General features: G+C 36.3%; 1 protein-coding gene across 1 annotated transcript; it reads right to left on the bottom strand.

Annotated features, from left to right (window-relative positions):
* Positions 1–40: 40 nt before the first annotated feature.
* Positions 41–19,581, bottom strand: ASUN (asunder spermatogenesis regulator). Its single transcript, XM_010009418.1, has 16 exons — positions 19,354–19,581; positions 17,836–17,910; positions 16,868–17,070; positions 16,516–16,596; positions 15,247–15,337; positions 13,318–13,446; positions 11,570–11,654; positions 8,894–8,983; positions 7,834–7,923; positions 6,204–6,382; positions 5,214–5,384; positions 4,669–4,823; positions 3,457–3,687; positions 2,035–2,174; positions 1,262–1,397; positions 41–431 (listed from the first exon to the last, which is right to left on the bottom strand). The coding sequence occupies exons 1-16, from the start codon at positions 19,576–19,578 to the stop codon at positions 392–394; spliced, it is 2,121 nt and encodes a 706-aa protein (XP_010007720.1). The 5' UTR covers positions 19,579–19,581; the 3' UTR covers positions 41–391.
* Positions 19,582–21,084: the final 1,503 nt, after the last annotated feature.

The raw sequence follows: 21,084 nt of genomic DNA on the forward strand, positions 1-21,084 counted from the left end.
AATAAAAGTATTCAGGAACCAAAATTAACAATATTATCAATTGTATTTTTCTTTAAAACAGTCATCACTGATTTTGAAGTATGAAACAATACTTAGGGGAAAGGACTGTAAACTGACTAACATTTCTGATTATTTGCTTTAGTCCATGGCAGCACATGTCTTCTTCAGCCTAAAAACATGACTGTAAAATACTTCAGGACAGCTCCTATTTGCACACTATTCATTTCATGTGATATGTCAATTTTGTATTTCATAGCAAAAATAAGAATAGAAAAAATGTAAAAACCAAACCAGAGCTATACAATTGTACTGAAATGGTACCAATATCAATTCCAGCATTAAATATATTTGCAATTCAGCCAAGTCTTGTTCAAAGAAACAAAACTGATCATCACTGCCGGCCTGTTTTTCCGTTTTCTGTCGTTTCCATTCTGAAAAACAAGATAACAACTAGTAAGGCTTGTTATTAGAAATACAATAGACGAAGGAAAAGAAACCTAGACTTTGCTATTTTTAATAATTATTTTTTACTTCACTAACCATCCTGTCTGACCCTGCCCCTAACATACACAGTCTTATCTCTTCTTAATGCTTCTTTAAGCAATCAGTACCTAGAGAAAAGGTTTCTGCAAAGAAACTTTCCAGCAACAACTGCAAAAAAACTATCCATTATCAACCAAAAAGACAAAAGTCCATGTTCATGTCACTACAGAAAAACTATTTTGAAAATCTGACCTTTAGCAAGTTTTGGTTCAACGTCTTAATTTTTCACCAGCCTTCTTACACAGGTCCTTGACTACCACCATCTTATTTACCTAACAGGAGGTTGGCTTGGTTTTTCATAATTTTTAGTAAAGCATGGACCACTATCAACTTCAGTACAGCGTAAGATTCAACCACTCTTATTATCTACAATATTTTTATACTAGCCATTCCTTTTGAAGCTAAAACAAGCAACAGACTAGCATAAGAAATCTCAATTTAGCAACCATTTAACCCCCCGAAGTTTGAATTTTGCTGCAAGAGCAATCACTAAGGCCCAGGGAAGACCATTTATCAGCATTCAGCCTTGCTCAGCACAATGCAAATAACTGAAAAGCAAACAGTACTGTGGTTCTTCAATACAGAGAGATGAAGGAATGTATTTATATAATCCTCAGGAGAGTAAGGAGTCTTTTTAGTGCTGTTACTGAAGTATTCCTCCATACTGCACGTTAACTACTACCAAGATATTTGTAGTGACACGTTTACTGATACAAACCCATTTTCTTCTTTCAGATGTTGATATAACTCAGCTTTATTGTTGACAGAGTTCAAACGACCAATAAATTCCTGGTGTTTCCTAGAGTTGGCAGTATTAATCCTGTTGCTCCATAAAGACAGCAAGGACATTGGCCCTAAAATTGCAAGCAAAAAGAGTCTAAGTAATTTAATCTGTGATTTCTTGCACATCATTTTAAAGGTAAGAAATTACAGGCTATGATAGTATAACATATTAAAATCACTAATATTAAACAACCTTTTAATAGAGGCTAAAAAATATGCAGTAATAATAGCTGAGTAGTTGCTTCATTAGATTTACTTTGCTTCAAATGCAGAATCTGAACATCAGCTCTGCCACTGCAACAGACAGCAGCTCACACCAAGGAAGAGAAGTCAGTGAGAACTGCCCCTTCTTACAACTATCCTGCTTAGGCATGTTTTTATTAGTGAGCAGGAGGGAGCAATTTCTAATTCCTGTCCTTAAATAGCATTTCTGACATACAGTAGGCTAAAGAAAGCATCAGAAATTCATCCAACCCCCTCTCGTCAACCCACGTGCCTATCCGTAGACTCACACACTATCTTGGTACCTCTTTTTCTGAGGTTAACATATTTAGCAAGTATTTCTTAACACTGAGTGTTTGTTTAAGAGTTGTCCTCAGTGACTTGGCTTTAACTCCAGGAAGATTCATCTCATTACTTTACAAAAGACAGACTGATACCACAACTTCTATCTTTAAAGAAGAAGATGTTGCAATGCTTCTGGTTTACCTTTTGCCTTTTCAACTGGGGGCATTTCATCCATTGTTATAAGAGGCTTTTTGTTGGGTGGCTCAGGAGAATCAGGTGAATCTTTGATAACTTCAGCTTCTGCTAGTTCTTCTTTTTCACGATCCAAGAGACCTTTTAATCTTTTTGAGAGGGAAGGAAAACAATGAAGCAAAATAGGCTAGTGCAGCACATATGATTCTTGATACTATTCTGTACTCTCTCAAAGTTATATGCAACCAATATAAGAAAATTTTCTTGTGACTCCTTGGAATGAGTGGAAGACTACCCAAATAATCTCTGGATAAAGCCTTAAGTAAATGGAAAGACAAGTTACAACAACAGGAATTATAGGCAAATTACAATCAATCCTGACATTCAGCTAAAGAGAAGAGCTGAATCAATCTGGTTGATCTACCTAAACACTAATCTAACTTTCAAGAGAAAATAACTGCCTGTCCCAAGTTTTTAGTCATGCTTTAAACTTTTATAAAGCTGTTTAATGTCTAATAGGTGGTGTGGTTATGATAAAAATCAAACAGCAGCAACTCCTCAAGCTGCAAAGCCCTGCTAAGTGGTCAACAACTTGTGCAAGAATCATACTGCTTGTAAAACATGCTGTCCTGGGTTCAGCTACAGCAGTCATTTTTTCTCCTTCTTAGTAGCTGGTGCAGTGCTGTGTTTTTTGACTTTCAGCCTGGGAACAATGCTGATAACAGCGACATTTTTAGTTGTTGCTAAGTAATGTTTACTCCAACCAAGGACTTTCTCAGTCTCATGCTCTGCCAGGGAGGAGGGGAAGCCAGGAGGAAGCAGAGACAGGACACTTGACCCAAACTGGCCAAAGGGGTATTCCACACCACAGCATGTCATGCCCAGTATAGAAACTGGGGAGAGTCACCCGCAAGGCCCAGATCGCTGCTCGGGTCGGGCTGGGTATCGGTCAGCAGGCGGTGAGCAATTGTATCCTCTCCCCTTGTTATTTCCCTTATCATTATTATTATTGGTGGTAGCAGTAGTGGTTTGTATTATACCTTAGTTACTGGGCTGCTCTTATCTCAACCCATGGGAATTACATTCCTCCAATTCTCTTCCCCACCCCTCCGGGAGCAGGAGGAAGAAGCTGGGGGGGAGTGAGCGAGCGGCTGCGTGGTTCTGAGTTACTGGCTGGGCTTAAACCACGACACATGCTAATTTGAAAAGCCTGATAAGCAGGCACTGTAATAAGCCCATTTCCCAAGCTTGGTAGGGATGACTGATCCAAAAAACTTTGGGATCCACACTCAATGGTAGTAAGCCAAGGTTAGAAGCAAGAACACATCAAATTGAAGCTAACAACTGTTTCACCACAGTTGCTCTTCCCTTTGCAACAAGACAGGACAAAAATGATTATGCTACAGTTTTATTCCACTTCAGAAAATTTACCTTTCTGATTCTTGCCATGGCTTATCTGATTCATAGTCTTTGCCCAACTTCTCTGTCTTGTCTTCTTTGTCTTCTCTCTTTCTACCTCGTTTCTTGCGCTCCTCTTCCTCCGGGGGTTTGCTTCTGCAAGCCATCAAACATTCCAAGACTCGCTGGTGCTTATCAGAGTTGTTTATGTGTGCTCGTACAAGGGTCTCCAATTCATTCCACATAATCCGGTACTGTTCATCTCTAAGCAAGGCCAGAAAAACCCCCAAGTATTACATAGAGAATTACCTAGATCATTAAATCACTGAATAAATTAAGGTTAAAAACATACCTTAAGAAACCCCCAAAAAACCCTAAAACCAAAAAATAACTCCAAACAGATTCTCTGTCCTCTTGTACTGGAGGTCTGTCCACCTGGAATTACTCCACCCTTGAAACTTGAAACCACCCTGCATGTAACATTTCCCAGTTAACATCCAGAGTTAAGTTTAAATTGGAAAAGACTATGTCCACTGAAATAAAATACATAACTTCCACAAGCTGTCATTGCCAAAAGGCACTTCCGAATTCTCTCAGGTGTTTGCTACCTATGCAATGTCAGGATATGCATACTTATGTACTGACATGCATATTAATTAGTATTTAATTCTTTAGACAAAAGGAAATTTAGAAAGTATTGTACCATGCTACTGTTAATAACTTCCAGTCATGGGAGCAAACCTTCTGTAGCTGAATTTCTTTTCAGCAAGTTATTGGAAATACAATGCACACAAAGACAAGACAGTAACTGAGGTATCAGGACATTCTATGTTTGTTTTAAAGGAGTTGCCCATATTTTAAACAGCATCTTCAAAAGGATTTGACTATTCTAATGTAACCAAATTTTAAAGCATTGTTCATTTATTAACCTGGTATGATTCCATTTTCTCCATCCTTGCTTGTATCAATCTCTTCCTTTCCCTGATGACTACCTTTGCTTTCGTATTTTCACATACTCACAACTCTTGGATAATAAAACTATGTATTTTTTCCCCTAATATACAGCAATATCAGTACTGTGATAGCCCCTAAAAGATGCAGGCATTTATTTTACAGATGTACAGCATTTAGTCTGCTGCATCTTATCTTTGGCCAAACTTAAATTTTAAATTTGGTACGAAAACAATATCAACAGAATATTTCTAAAAAAAGTCTAGCATCAACAAAGAGAGATATGCATGTAACCTTTTTGGACCTTTTCCTCTGGTACCAACTGTTGAAATTGGCAGCGGATCATTTTTCCTCTCCATGTCTACCAAATTGTATATTGTTTTTTGACAATTCAGAACATCCTCGTCAGTCATTGCTTCCTTCACAATCACACTGGCTAATGGCACTACCTGTAAGACAAAACATAAGTCAACACAAGAAAATCTGTCTACAATTTCTTTCTTCCTGTTTCTCTCCTGCAACAAAGGCAATGGAACCATGGAACACCACACGACAAAAACACCCCCCTCTTATCCTAAATTTAGTAGTAACTCTGAGGAAGTATAAGCAGATGCATGCCACCTTTACCCTGCAGTGCTGTATGTGTCAGGTTCAAATATTCCACCCTGTTTCACTGCAATAGCCTACTGACATTAAATAGAGTACTGAAGTGAAAATAAAGCTGAAAACAAACTGATTTGTGACAAGTGATTTATAAAATACAGTTAAGATTTCATCAAGTGGCAAGATCAAACTTTATCTAGAAGAGAATAAAAGGTTACAAACCCCAGGTAACTTACAGCTTGCATGTTGAAGATGGTAGTCTGAGAAATAATCATAGGCCAGTAACGTGTATGTTTCTCTAACTGATCTTTTGCACGTTCCAGTGGAATTTCAAGACTTCCATCGATCTTATATCTGGGCTCTAGAAAAGGAGTTAATCGGTTTTCCCTCATAAATTCACCAAAATCCTAATGATAACCAAACAAGATACAATTAGGCATTTCTCTAACAAAGTAACTTTCACTGAATGGGCAAAACAGCATAGTCTTATCACTAACCATGTACTGTCCCCACCACTAAATCTGACTCTAACAACCAGAGCCCTGTTTCTAGCTTTTAATTGTACATTAGTCAGGGTGAACACAAAAACAGTTCTATAAATATATGGGTTAAAAACTAATGCGAGGTTTTTGATGAGGAGGCCTTCTGGATCTGCAAGGTATTTCATGTATGGTAAAGAGTTCTATTATGTTTTTCTGGAAGCCACTTCTGCTTGTTTGTTTACAACAGATACAAAAAATGTGTTGAAAAAAAATAAAGGGGAAAAAAAAAAAAAAAAAAAAAAAGAACGCCAGCGGACTGTTTGCTCCATATCCACGGTTCAAATATCCACGGTTCAAAGCTGACAACACCTCTTCTATTTATTGTACAAACCATTCTGACAATAAGCAGGATATAGTCCCATGTGTATCCAGCCCACAAAAAAACCTTGCCAAGAAAAATGTTATTCTAGAATTAGAACAAACTTCAAATACTCATAATGCATAAGGAGCTAAGTACTTCCTTGACATGGAAAGGATTCTATGAGGCAGGCAAAACAATAAGCAGACTTACTACTTCATGCTAAATGTCTATCAGTAGTACAAAGAAAAACAGTTTGACTATGCAATCCACACCAGCTCTCCAGAAGATGTACCAACATTCCTTTTACGCATCTATTGCACTAAATATCTTGTCAACTGAGATAAGCACCAATTTAAGAAAAAAGAACTAAGAGAGAATCTTACTGTAATCCGGTAGTCAGTGACTCTCCCACCACACCCTTCACTAATTGATGGTGGATCTTCTAGAATTGATCGTGAGCTGCTTAATACATGCAGAAAAATTTCTCCTCCGTGGCTGCTGAGCATGTGACTGATTACTTTAGAGCCAGATTTCCGCGGCTGTTCTAACAAAACTGAACGGCCTGTTGGAAATGAGATCAGTTTCATGAATTTCTGTGCTGCAATTTTAAATTAAAAACTAAATATATACAATACAGGTCTGTACCTAGCCAGCAAGACTCTGAATCCATTAAAGCTGAGTTTTCACCTAGCTGAACGAGAAACAGCTATCTCCTTTGAGTATTTACTCCATGTCTTTACACAGAAGTGTCACATGTTCTTAAATTTTACACAGAAAGATCAAAAAGCCTCTCTCCTGGACCAATCACTTCTCTCTGTAGGACACCATTCACAGGAAAAATACATATTTGTAAGACATTAAAATGGCATTGTGTAAGGGCAGTTTGCTGTTTGTAATCAGCACAGATTATGTTTTATACTAAATTTATTCATCCCTACAGTAGAAACTGTCTCATTAAAAGCCACTTCTAAAAAGTAACATAAAAACCTACTTGGGTGTAAAGGTATAAATTGGTACTACTTGTTAGTGCTTAAATAGAAACTATTTTCCAGAGAAATAAAACTACCTTTGTCTGATTTCCAGTAAAAGCATAAAAGGGTGCATTCACCAAACAAGTTGTTTGTTACAAGAAAGCAAAAATAGATCAGAAGAGAGAGGTTATCCACAACATGCTATTAATTTTGTTCTAACCAGCTTTATTCTTTCAGTACTGAACTTTTAGAGAAAAATACATAAAAATAGCATTTAATAAGACCACTGAATGCTTATATAGACATTCAAATTACTTGACTGAAGAAAACATCCTATTAAAAAGGTGCTTGTAATGCTGTTTTGTTTGCAACGTATAAGAAATCCACATGTAATTAACATTGACTACATACTACTTGTTTGGAAAAAACAGCTTTGGCTTACCTTTTTAACATGTATTTTAATGGCAGCCTCTTACAAGCAAGACTGTTCATAGCAACAGGCAGGATCTTGCAGGTAAGCAAAAGATAAACAAATCTAACCTACTTTTTGACTGATGCTTGTACACATAACGGCTATGTCTGCTTCAGATGATCAACATACTTAGTTGGTCATAACCCAGTTAAGAGCTTTCTGAGGCTGCCCAGCAAATGCCAAAAATCAGGCACAGACTTAAGTTGCTAATATTTTGCAATAGTTAAAGTAAGCATTGTGATTAAGTGCACTATCAATTACTGAAAGCAGTGTTTCCTACTAAATAGCATGAAGTGAGAAGTATTCTACATTCGGAATCAGAAAGAACTACCACATTTCAATACTTGGTCCTTCTTTACATCTTCCCTCCCATCTTCAAGTTTCAAAACACATTCCATTTGCCTTTGAGTATATTTAACACCTTTCTTATTTATACAAGATGTTAAAATAAACTTGCTATTTTTACAGCATACAGACATTTACTGCAATACAAACTAAAATGTGTGAAGTGCTCTATTCACAATATTAACAATTAAAACATTAAATAATTAGCCAAGGACACAAATTTACCATTAAGGAGAAAGTTAGTAAGGCATGAAGAGGGTCTGCTATTTACATCTACTGGTGAAATTCTGTACGCTCCAGTGCAATAGTGCAATTCTGAAAAATAAATGAGTAGAAAAGTTAAGAATGTAGTATCACATACAGAAAAAATATCCCACAGATAAAAGAAAGGGAGAGGAGGCTATTCCACATTCAGCAGAACTAAGAAGTCTAGCTGTCTCTATCTAAAAGTCTCCTCCTTTTACAATGTTCTTGCAACTGTACCAGTGCCCTCAACACTGAGAGCCTAAAACAATTCCCAAGTTCCATTTCCAGCAGGACCTCCAGTTCTTTATTTCCTGCATTTTTTCACTGTAGACTCATCCTCATCTTACTTCTATTTTGAGACATGCTGGCTCAAAGAGTCACCATATTTTGCTGATAGTATACAGGGTACATGAACTGAATAGCCATGTGGTTCCTATGTTATCCCAAATCTTCTGTGTCTTTCTCTCCTTTGCTGAGATTTGGAGAGAGATCTCTTCCTTACTTCAATCTGAAAGTTAATCTAGAGGGACTAGTCCACTGACAGCATCATTGCATACATTTAATTTCCTTATAAAGCTTTTTAGTCAGCACTCAAGATTAAAGATACTACTTTGATCAGATCTCTCCTTCCTCACCCCCAAAATTAAAACAAAAACAAAAAAAAATTCCGTATCTCAAAGATGCTATGTTAAAAAAACCCACCATTGTGGAATTGGCAAGTTACAACCAGCCCCATGGGAAAGGCAAATAATTACCCAACATTGTAGTCAAGGACCAACTTCATGATACCTAAGAGGAGATTGAAAAAAGCCACAAAGCAAAACCCCTCCTACCTCTTACCCCAATTAGCCAAGATCAGGAGAGCATTCTATGACTATTAGTAAATCAGGGTGCAGTCAGCAGCAACATTTATAGAGTAAAAAGTAAAACCAGCATTAACAAGAAGCAAATTACCTTCTTGTTCAGATTCTTATCCATGTACAGAGAGAACAGGGTTCAACACAAGAGTATCAGTTTTGTAAGCTACCATGTTACCTACCCACGCTATTTGTTCTAGGAGTACACCATTTTAATGTTACAGTTTCTTTAAACGTGCCTTCTCTGCTATTGCCACCTACATGATTATCACCTGCAATATAAAGTCAGAAAAAGTGTGTTATCAACCATATTTTTTATATTACAGCAAAGAACTCTAAACTTTTAAGGTACAAAATATTTGTAACATGAGCATATACAAAATGTAACCTAATTTTTAAGTTAAATATCCAACTTAAGAAAAAAAATTTATTAGCAGTAGCAGTTAAAAAATAACCTCTGAAATCAGCAGCCACTGCATATATTTAAAAAACCAATTAAGCAAATAAAATACTGAAGCTCCAGAGTATGTTTCACAGGTTTGATTCAGCTTTCAGAAAATTACACGTTTCATCTCTAACAGTTTTTTTTCTTCTAAAATGTCTAGGACTTTAAGACAATATCTTTTTTATTTTTCCACAGAGAAATCAGAACCTTTAACAAATGTTAGAGCTGATCATTTCTTTATTACAAATTATATCCCCATGTCAAAACTGAAACTGGTCTAAAGGCACATTTGACAAGATAGGCTTTTGGGGGGAAGAAGTACTTGGTCTCACCATTCAGTATCTTTGCTATATCTGATTCGATCTGAACATCTCTCAACATGTTCTACTGGCCACAGACATTTTATCATTAAAATACTTTCATACATGTCTCATTGATAACTGTCTGGCAAAAAGCACATGAAGGCCTTAAACCAGACATCAATCCTCCTTAATACATTAAACTACATTTCTACCAGTGAGTTTTTCATGACCTTTGACACACAATTTCTCAGGAAAGAATTAACTGAGTTTTTCCATGAAGTTTCATAATTACTGTAGCATACTTACTTAAAACGCTCAAAACCACCATTGGGAGGAATGAGACATACATCGACATGCAACATTATATATCTAATGTGCTATGGTTTAGTCCAACCTTTCACGTAAGAAGTATTCTTTTATTTCATAAAGATATTTACCACAAAATACGTGTCTTATTTACTTATTAATCATGCAAGTAACTTGCAAAAGTTGACTTTTTTTTCCCAGTTACCTTAAAATAACTGGAATAATACTGGAAAATCTTTCAGTATCTAAAGGACAAACTTATTTAATCTAAAAATCCTCCAGCAACATTTCACAGAAATAAGATCCATGTAACTGAATTCCTACTTTCCTTGCACCAGAGCTACTACAGCAGAAAGATTTATTTAAAAACAAGTTAAAAGAAAACCAAATTTACAGAATCTATGAACAGAAAAAAACTGAAGAGGAATTGCTGTCAGGATTTGGTTTTGGCTTTTACTAGCAAACTGATTCTTTAAATAAATAGATATTACAAAACTATTTCCGAGCCCTTCCAATAAAGCATTATGCTTTCAACATGGCAACACAACTACAGGTGAGTCTGAATTCATTACGTAGCATCCTATTTTTTTTTCCTCAATCCTTAATCATACACTCCACTAAAATACGGAGGCACAGTACTGTGATGATAATGAGCTACCTCCTCTTCCTCAAAGTAATGGTAATCCCCTTAAGAGAAAACAAAGCACAAACTCCCTAAAACAGCTACTTACGGAACATATGATTTCAAACTTCAGAAAAGAAACATCCAATCTTAGTTAAATAACTGATCTAACTAATTAGTTAAATTCTTCGCTTCTTAGAAGTTAAACCATGACCAACTTTCTAATATGCTTTAAAACTGTATAAGGTAGTTTCGGGCAATGAAACAACTATCTACAGCCTACATGTATTCTACACACATAGTAAATCAGACTGAGCTTTTAATGGTACTGAATCATGTAACAGAAATTAAAATCAATGCAGTAAGTGAAAACATAGCATATACAAGCCTTTAAAAGCTCCAAATGAGACCTCAGCACTGAAAAGGCATACGGTCAAAGTATTCCGTAACTCAATGGCACAGGCTGAGGGTTTTTTCACCACCACTTTACTCTTAATTCTACTAATACAGGATTTTTAGCCTGGTTTATTAACAAAATTTTACATTAAGCACTGTTTTGTAAGAGAATAGCTGTGCACAGGGCTTACTGTTGTGTTTTTCTAACCTCAATTGAGTTATTAAAAATTCACCTCAGAAAAATACTAGGTAATAATTCCAGATTTACAGAAAGGATAATAGGTATTTCAAATACAAAGCTCAAAAGCCAAATAACTATTGTCTTTTCCAAAGCAACTACTGTCATAAACAGGCCTATGGGATGTAAGTAATGTCAACTATTATTACCTGACAGATTAAAAGTTCAAATGTGCAAGGAATAATTTTCCACAAATACCCATAAGAGGTACTTTATTTTGTAAAATCACTGCACATCTGGTCTCTTGTCTTCTTTTTATATCTCAAAAAGTTGACACGCCCTTCAAATCACACATATATGCTGAATATATGTGAAACCTTGTCTGATGAATTCGACCATTTTTTTCATTGTTATAGCTTTATCACTGTATTCAAGCGAGTAATGAGTAAAACTCCAATGCCAGCATTCCAAATTAAGTTCTTGGGCTGTAAGGAAGAACTGAAAATATGCTAAGCATGCCAGGAATTAATTTGAAGCTCGCAATCTTTCTTTGTGAAAGCTTCCAGCAGGCTAATCAAAAGCCACTTTTAGAAGACTATTTATACTTACCACTTTTTAAAAAGTCAACGTGTGCCTCTTTGTGATGAAGAAGCTCCACATCATAGTTGGCTGATGTGTTAGCATGTTGTTCTTCCTTTAAAAAAAGAAAGGTAGAAAATAAATATTACCACTTTAGCTAGAGGTCTCTGTTTTCATAAATGAATGATTCTACATTTACCTTTCACTCCAGAAGAAAACAAAAAGTCTCCTAAGTGCCTCAGACAACAACAGGATTGCAATGTTGAGGATGCTGTTTGCTCTCTGACCTGTTTAAAGATGCAGCCACCTGCACTTCCTCTTTTTTCTTTTTTTGAAACCCTATGGTTTCCTCTTTATAGAAACGCCTTGACAGGTTGAATAGTGTAAAATACAGGTTAAAAAATAGGCTTAACTACTTTTGTTAAAATTAGAGAAGGAAGCCTGCAATATATTGAATAACACCAGCAGTTACAACTTTCTGAGCAGCCACAAATAGTCACTGCGGAATAGACTGACAATTACTCTTCATACCTAAAAAATCAAGAATCCAGACAAAAAACCCACACTTCCAACTATCATTTCCTTGCACTTCAGATATCTAGCAAGTGTAACTGCAGCTGCAAGTTTATAATTTAAAAAATGGATGTTTGTAAAGAGGACACTGCATCTTTAAACAGCTGCAGAGGACTAGCAAAAACAGAACAGTAATCTTGGTCATTTATTCCAATTTAAAAAATAAATAAAGGAAAAAACACAGAGAACCCAACATAGTCTATTACTATAAGGACAAAGGCAGAAGGGAGAGGCATACCAGTAGCACACAGGTCAGAAAGTTACAGACAAGGTATTTGCAAACTTAAGTCACATTTAAGCCATGACCCATGTCAAAGTCTCATTAAAAGCTGTGAAAATATTTTTTTTAATTTCATGTTTTAACTCATAAAATGCACACAATATTGCTAGTTTTCAAAGATGCAAGTAATGATTGACAGTATTAGAACTTGATGACTTTTATTAAATCAGGGAAGTTGATCGCCCCTGCCCTTTTTGTCTGAATACACACACTTCTGTTTCAATTGTTCCTTGCTGCCTGATAAGAAAATTACTACAAACTTCAAAATACTTGAAATTCTTAGTTGCACTGATTTCCCTCCCAGTAGTGATAAAAATATATTAAACATAGGGACATAAATAACTCTGAACAGAAGATGTTTCATTTCTTTCTTAACCAGATATTTCTGCTATCCCCCCTGTTTCTGATTTATGGATCTTCAAACTGGAAAACCTACTGGAAAACCTTTAGTCAAAAGTCAGCTATTAGTTACAAACACCTTTATGTTGGGTGTGCATGATAATGAAACAGAGGAAAAAGACTCACTATGCCACTATAATGCACAAGGATCAAGAGTATCTAAACACAACTAGAAAAAGACAAAAGAATCACAGACAAAGTAATCTGAGGCAAATAAGATTACATTTATATAAAATAATACAAGCAGAACTGAAATAACACTTGTATTGCTACATCAAAAATTGAGATTCAGCAATACAACATGTTGTTCTGTGATCCTTCTTTAATTTTTCCTCCCCTTTATTTTTACTAACCTGGTCACAGACATTGAATGTGGGCTAATAAAAAAACAAAAAACAAAAAAACAGAAAACATGATATGGAGAGAAAAACAATGTAAAAATTCAATTAAAATAAACATTAAGAGTTTTCAAACAAATTTAGAAGTGATGTAGTCAGTTAGCACAAAGCTATAGACACAGTATTACCTTCATGGGAATGTTAGTTATTGTGGTTGAAGCCAAATCAAAGTGCTGTTGTACTAGAACATTCAGTTTTGTAGCCAGATGACGACCAGCACGGACACTGTGCACTTCACTGGTTAAAACAGGTGAAAGCTACAGTAAATAGACATAGAGTAGATACTATTAATGAACTAAGCTCTAGCATCATGTAACAGTATTACTCATTTAAAACTCTAAAATAAGCACCATTTATACTACTAAATTTGACTAGGGGCAAAAATTACCACTCAAAAAACCCCACCCCATGGGAGACTAGAAAGAAAGAAGCAGAAATTCATTTTCATTCAGAATTTTGCTGGTTATGCCAATTGTTCTACTTGCAGTTGCTACAGATTGTCAAAAAAAAAAAAAAAAAAAGAAAAAATTAAAAGTGTGCTAAAAGCCTGCTGTCTTAATAGGAAGAATTAGTATCGCAACATGGGGAAGAAATCCTCTTAATAGCACCTCTGGGCCTAGTTCTCCTGCTCTTTTACCTGCTGAGTAACACAAACAAAATAATTTTTATACGCCTGCCTGTAAGTGCATCATACGTAGAGATAGATATAGATATAGATATAGACAGAGAGAGAGAGAAAGAGAGAGAGATATGCACACACACGCATATACACACACACAAGGGAAACAAACACAAGCCATAAGATACCCTTGATTTTTTCCTAGCCAACAAGGACACAGTGATAAATATGACTGTCTTGCATAGGAAAGTAGTAGTCAATTTATTCTCTTCTGATTACATCATACCCCAAACCCCAAGACTATAATTCTGTAGCACTTTTTTAGCACAACAAAAGAGTTTTTTAGAAAAGACTCTCAGGAAGGTAGCAATTACAGTCCTTTTTATTTATGAAATAGTATTCGTTAGGACTAGATGCCTTTCACGTTAAGCATTAAGACTTTTTTTGTGTTTTCTCTTTCTTACAAACAGCACATTAAAATATTGAGCAGAACAAACTGATGAAGAGCAGAATATATTAGAAAATATTCCGGAAGTACTTGGTTTCAAACCACCACTAAGCATATAAGTCCACAGATTACACACACATGCTTTTGTTACTGAACAACTGATATGCTAATATATAGGATGATTTCTTATATGCATCCTTTCATCTTTGCACAAAATAATATTTAAAAGGACCTCTAGTATTCTTCAAGTATTTGATGAACTTCAAGCATATTCTACATTCCTACAATGTTAACCTTTCACTTGGAAGCAAATACGCTTACCAGTGCTTTTCATTAAAAGGGCATTCTGTTTGCTAACGCTGGAACAACAGAATTTATACACAAAAGCTTATTTTGGTTTCATGACAAAACCATTCAATCAAAAGGCTAAAAATGCTAACATGTTAGTCTTGGTAACATGAAACAGTAAAATGCAGAGCTGAACAGTATCTACATCGTTCACTGACAGATTTGGGAGAACAGGGCTTGTACTAGCTAGCTAGCTGCTTATGCTTGAATAGCAGAAAAGTTACTCAACTAACCTATACAACACACCAAGTAGTTGATGGTTTCCCACTGGGTTTCTAAATGTGCATTTCACTCTCAAAAAACCCCCAAACCCCAAGACTATAATTCTGTAGCATTAAAAGGCTTACTTCATAAAACCAAAATTGAGTCATGAATGATTAATGCAAGAAACTTAAGTAATGAAATTAAAAAAAAGGGATACCATGTATGCACCAAGACTACAAACCAAGAAAAAGCATATACCTGAGATGGCAACATGCATGCTGTCAACTTTTCCCAGAATTATCACCTGTACTTTTTCCTACATCTTACCAGAGATCGGAGCACGAAATGTTATTGCTGAATATTTAACATGCACTGTGTACTTTGAGACTGACGTGGTTCCTAATCCTTGGATAAATTTCCTCATTTTAAACTCCTTACCTCTTTTTTTGGACGATCTGAAACAAGGCTGTCCTCACCAACTGGGTATGTGTGGATTAAGACCAATTCACATTTCTGAATCTGCATTAGACTTAAAAAATAAAACCATTCTGTTTAGTCTGCCACACTGTAGGCTATCTCCTAAAAAACAGATCAATTCTCCCAAGATTCAACTGATTTGCAAAACACAGAATCATAAAGATGTATTACACTGCTTCTGAAAGCATTCTGTAGAAACTAGGTTACATGAATGATCTGCAAAAGCACACACTTCAAAATAATTTTATCAGCATAAAAAACGTTTAACATTTCTAGCTCTTCAGATGCTATAGCACTGTGTTTCTTTTGGGACGTATCAATGGGATAGATCCTTAACTGGTGTAACCTGTTCAGCTTCATTCAACTGAAAATCAACACTACAGAGGATTTGTCTCTCCAAGTGCATGCACAGGTATTAATAAGGGGATTCCAGTGAACATGAAAACAATTATCCAAATAGCATGCTTATATCCTAAGGTGGCTGGAAATTTGGAGAGATCAAGACATCATTCCACATACAGGAATAAGACCACTTTTGTGTCTTTACAGTGGACTTGGAACCTTATTCTGTGGGGCAGTATCCTTTATACATACATGAAACTGCAACTGAGCAGGTAAACGAGGGGGACTCCTGCTTCTGCTATTTAAATGCCTAAGGAGCAACCAAGAATAAGGTCCCAACCTACTATACACTTTACAAGGCAATACACAGTCCTTGGGCCAAACAGTTTACTGTTTAATTAGACAAAACATATGATGGAAAAATTACTTCTCCCACGAGATGCAACCTGTATTTCAAGAGATTCCTTTATCTCAAGGGAAGTGCCAGGCAACACAACAATTTAGAAATTAAAAACTAGTTTTGAAATTTAACTATTTCAGTCGAAGATGAATGTAAAACTAACGCAGTGCTGACAAGAAAACATGCATCAGATGCACTACTGATTACAAATATACAGTATATAACAAGGCACAGTTAAGTGTCTAGTTTTGGAGCAAGATGTAAATGCTGTACTGTCACTATGAGGATAAATGACAATACTGAAAAGCTAATGATTATAACCAGCTTTAAGTCAACAATATCATGGTTTAGCAACTTCTGTTTCACACAGGTATTCATTCAAACAGTTCACTAGAATAAATTTTAAGTCGCAAAAATATATCCATATTTCGCAGAGGAGGTAACAGGCACAGAATAAGATAAGCTACATTTGTAAAATGTATACTCACTGATCTGAATTAGCTGCAAGCTTGTTATGCTCATGAATGGTCTCCTGAACACAATCCTCAAGCATCCGAACATGACTGTCACTAGAAAGACATTTTATAGTTTTTTAATGCAGGATAACCAATTCTCCTATTCAAAGCAACATGCCTCTAAATGCCCTCCTATTTAAAATGGGAAATTTCTGATTTGTTACAGACATCCATAGATGAAATGTTTAGTAAGGCAAGAAAATCTAACAAAGACCACAAAAAAGCTAGCTATTTAGGGCAATCATTCATGGCAATCAACGAAAGGCTTCTAAAAATTTCTGAAAGAACTTTGCTGCAAACAGTAGAAGCACATTACCACACATACCTTTTTGCATTAGTAATACAGATTATTCTTCCTCTGTTTCCCACACGTTCCGCATTCTCCATGAGCATGGTTCGAGCCTCATGCTGGTATTCTGTTATCTTGCAGAGTGCTTCGACTGCTGCAACCAGACCGTGAAGTATGCTGCAGCACTCTGGATCTGCCCGAGGATTAGGTGGCCCAACAGCTGCTAATGCTGCCATCAACTAATTAAAAAGAAAAAAACCTGTTACTGAAAGTTACTTTCCAGCCCTTTGTTAAAGTGGTCAGTTATGAGAAAAGTCATCATTATAAGTGATTTTGCATGCAAATTAATATTGTTGGAAGAAAACCAGACAAGGCAATTAAAGACCATTATATGTTGCCAACCTTCTAGAAAACATTTGGCCCTATATTATCCTTTACAGTTCATTTATTAATTGTTACAAAGCCTTGAGAATATTATCATTTATTACTGAAAAATACCTGGCTATAACAAATTATATTCAATACCTGAAATTAATTCTAATATTATCAGTTGCCACCTGCTTTTATTCTCTGAGATTCTGGAAATTCGGTTCCTCCCCAAACTAAATGTAAATTTTGCAGAGGATGAGCCCATTCAGCATTAAACAAAATGACAGCAAAGAGAATATTTACTTTTTTTATGGTTTATTTGCCTATAACGCAAATGTAAAGAAAAATAACCAAATTTAAAATTCAAGTATCACCAAATTACAGAAGAAATGCATAGGTAATTTCCTTGTAACATTTAATATATAACTCTATACTCAAAGCCACTGGATTCTTTTTAACTTATGTAAAGCTGCCTGTCCAGCCTCACAGGTGCCTACTTAAAATGCTCTTACACAATTTCAGACCAGATCCACCACTTTAATTAACCAAAGTTATTTCATACTGAACATAGTAAGAAGCTGCTGTTTATTAATAAATCTAAACTTAAAACCCAAAAGGACAGTTACAAAGCATACCTCCTGCAAGTTCTGATCTTCTTGAGTCCAAGAATTCAAGACATGAGCCCCAGAATCACTCACAATGAAATTCACCTAAAAGGATCAAAAAAGCACACGTAAGATCTTACCATATCAAATCATACAGATAACAGCCATTATGGCTACTTCCCCAAATCCAGACAAATATGAATTATGCTCTCTTCTCCTGATATTCTGGAGATACATGCAATGACCAGGCAAACTAAAAATAAGACAACAAACCACAAAGAGCATCCACTCCTACTACATTCAGTTACCCCCTTTAGTAACATTACGATGAACAATTTCTTACTCTGTTTATATTTTTAAGCCACTAAATCAATACCTAGACCAAATTAGCACTGCAGGATATTATGAAGTATTTCAATAATTAGGTAATATTTTCAGTAGAATAGCTACAAAATAAATACTTATACTGCAATACTGCAAATCATTCTCCGAAGACTGTCACAATAGATCACAAGGCTAAATACCTAGTAAGATTTAATAAACATCACATAGCAACAAAAGCTCTAATGATGACAAAAAAGTCAAGAGGAAGCACACCTGCCATCTTAATTTCAGTTTCCAATACCACACAGGCTTCAGTTCAGCCAACTGATTCAAATCCATTAAGCATACACTTGCTATAATCCCACAATGGGACTTGACTCTATATTGAATGTTCCAGAGTTTAAATTCAACATTCATTGTCTTGAGAACCAGGACATGCAATCCATCAAGGCAGTGCGGATGACATGCATCAAACCACTGAACAACTGGATATATTTGCTAGTGCCCAGCCCCTGGCTCAGCTGCTCCCTGACATAGCCAGTATTCCGCCACCCCTACTTTGTGCCAATATCACTGTCACAAGGACGTTTTACTTCCTTTTTTTTTCTTGAAGGGTAACTAACCTTTAGGACATTGCATAATGGTTTACTTAATAATGAGAAAAGATCTAAAAAAAACCAGCATTGGTTTCCTTAATTTATGATGCAGTGTTACAGAACCCACTAGGTAAATACCTATCCTAAACAAGGAGCTGTGTGCCAGGAAGCTCTCCCACTTTTTCAAACTGGTAACTTAGGGGCAATCCTACCTCTCCCTAAAGCCCAGAGCTGAGACCAAAAACCTTATGCATAGCTACCAAGCATGTTTAGAAACCAAATTCAATTTGAAACAATACCTCACTCAAGCTTTTGTAAACTTACAGCTCTAGAGAATACAATAGTATCTGCAAGTTACCTTAAAGCACCTCTCCACATTTTGCACCAAGTTAAAAAATGACATTAAGACAATGAAAGGGTCCAAAAATAAACATGTAATGGGATTCGTATGCTACTCAAACCCATTTAAATAGCTGAAGTGTATCAACAGCAGAAATAAATTTTTATATAACAAATTATATTTGATCTTTTAATCTCACCACCAGCTAACAATATTAAAAGACCACAATAAAATGAGGAAATCTCTCTTATGCTACAAAGCATCATTTGCAGTGGTGCTAGAACTTACCAGTTTCTTGAAAGGGAAAATATCATACATTATTCTGCAGTACTCCATGGATGATTCCACCGAACAGGTCCATAGCGATTTTGATATGGGTGCTATAGGTATAATTCCTTGGGTCCGATTCTTTACTAACATATCGAATTCCACATGTTGTCTGCAGGACTCTGCCATATATGGGCAGTGATCCACAACGAAAACAGTTTTATGAGACTCAGAAAAGATTTTCATTTTCTTCCTAAAAGAAGCAGATATTAAAATCAGAAGAAAACCGTACACAGCAAGAAAAATCACATCAAGATTACCGTGCAACTTACTAAGTATGAAAATTATCTTACTAGACTATGCAAGCTTCAAAGGTTACCTCTTATAGTACTTAGATTATTCATTGCATACATTAACTCCTACAAAACTGTTATGCTTTTTAAAACCAAAACCAAAATTCCCAGTTTAAGAATCTATTTACATATCCTCTAGAACTCTTACTACTACACATATTTAGAATACTAGATTTCTATTTCCTTATCTCAGGAGGAAAAAAACAGAGAGAAGTATACAGCACATAGTGTTGAAAAGGCAACACCGATGCACAGTATTGCCCTCCCCACTTTTCTAATTAAAGGATACTTTTTTGGGGTGGAAAAAAAGTACAGAAACTGCTTCCTATCTAAAGCTTATTTCCTAAAATAAGCAACATGGAAAAAAAGGTAATTTATAATTAGGCTATACAAACTTTGAAGCTGCATAAACATCAGACTTCCAAGTAGATTCTTCAGCCTTCACTTTGCTAGATACATCTTCCTATTTTTATATCAACATTTGCATCTGTACTTTGATCTCTCACTGACAGGCACACCAAGTCTGAAATTATAATGTTTGTGTTTCTTATCAAGCAAGACTCATAGGAGCACCCTGGTATTTGTCCCAACTATGAAGCCTGAGAACTCTGCAATGAACCGTGGTACATCTTCCCGCTTCACAACAGACCGGGTTTTGCTCTCCTGTAGCATTGCTGAAGTGCTTTTGAAGCAACTGTAACATCAGATCTTGTGTTAGGGCGGACATCATAACTCAGAGACCCAAACTACATATGAAAATTAATCTTAAGACTAGTGCTTCATAGACCACTAATTTCAGATCAAACACTCCTCAAATACACTCAACTTCTAAATGCTTCCATAACATTTCCAATATAATAATCCATTTTGTCCACACAAATGCTAATTACAGAAGATACAAAGCCAAAGATATACAAGTTCATTTAATAAACTAAAATGTTAAAACAACAAGGACTGTGAATGCTCTAACCCTGGCAGTGTTCAGGGCCAGGCTGGACTGGGCCTTGAGCAACACTGTGTCTCTGCCCGTGGCAGGGGGTTGGAACTAGATGGATCTTCAGGTCCTTTCCAACCCGAACCACTCTGTGATTCTATGACTTACACAAGTCGGGCTGCGTTCAGAATCTTGTTGGGGGGTGGGATGATGGGGTGATTTCCCTCAGCAACAGGTGCAGCTGCCGGGGCACAGTTCACCTCTTTCGGCCGCAGCCAAGCGCCAGCCCAGTGGTCCCGGCCCAAGAGTTTGCCTTTTATGTTTAGCCTGGCAGAGCGCCTGGGGGGCCGGGGAAGCTCCTCGGGGCAGGCAGGCAGGAGAGGCCGGCAGGATGTGGAGGAGTCGAGGTCGGTGCCCGCCCGCCCGCAGGCCCGAGGCAGGGGAACGGAAGCGTTTCTTACCTGG

Source organism: Nestor notabilis, unplaced genomic scaffold (genome assembly GCF_000696875.1).
Source record: "Nestor notabilis isolate BGI_N333 unplaced genomic scaffold, ASM69687v1 scaffold6572, whole genome shotgun sequence".
In the NCBI taxonomy this organism is placed as follows: domain Eukaryota; kingdom Metazoa; phylum Chordata; class Aves; order Psittaciformes; family Psittacidae; genus Nestor; species Nestor notabilis.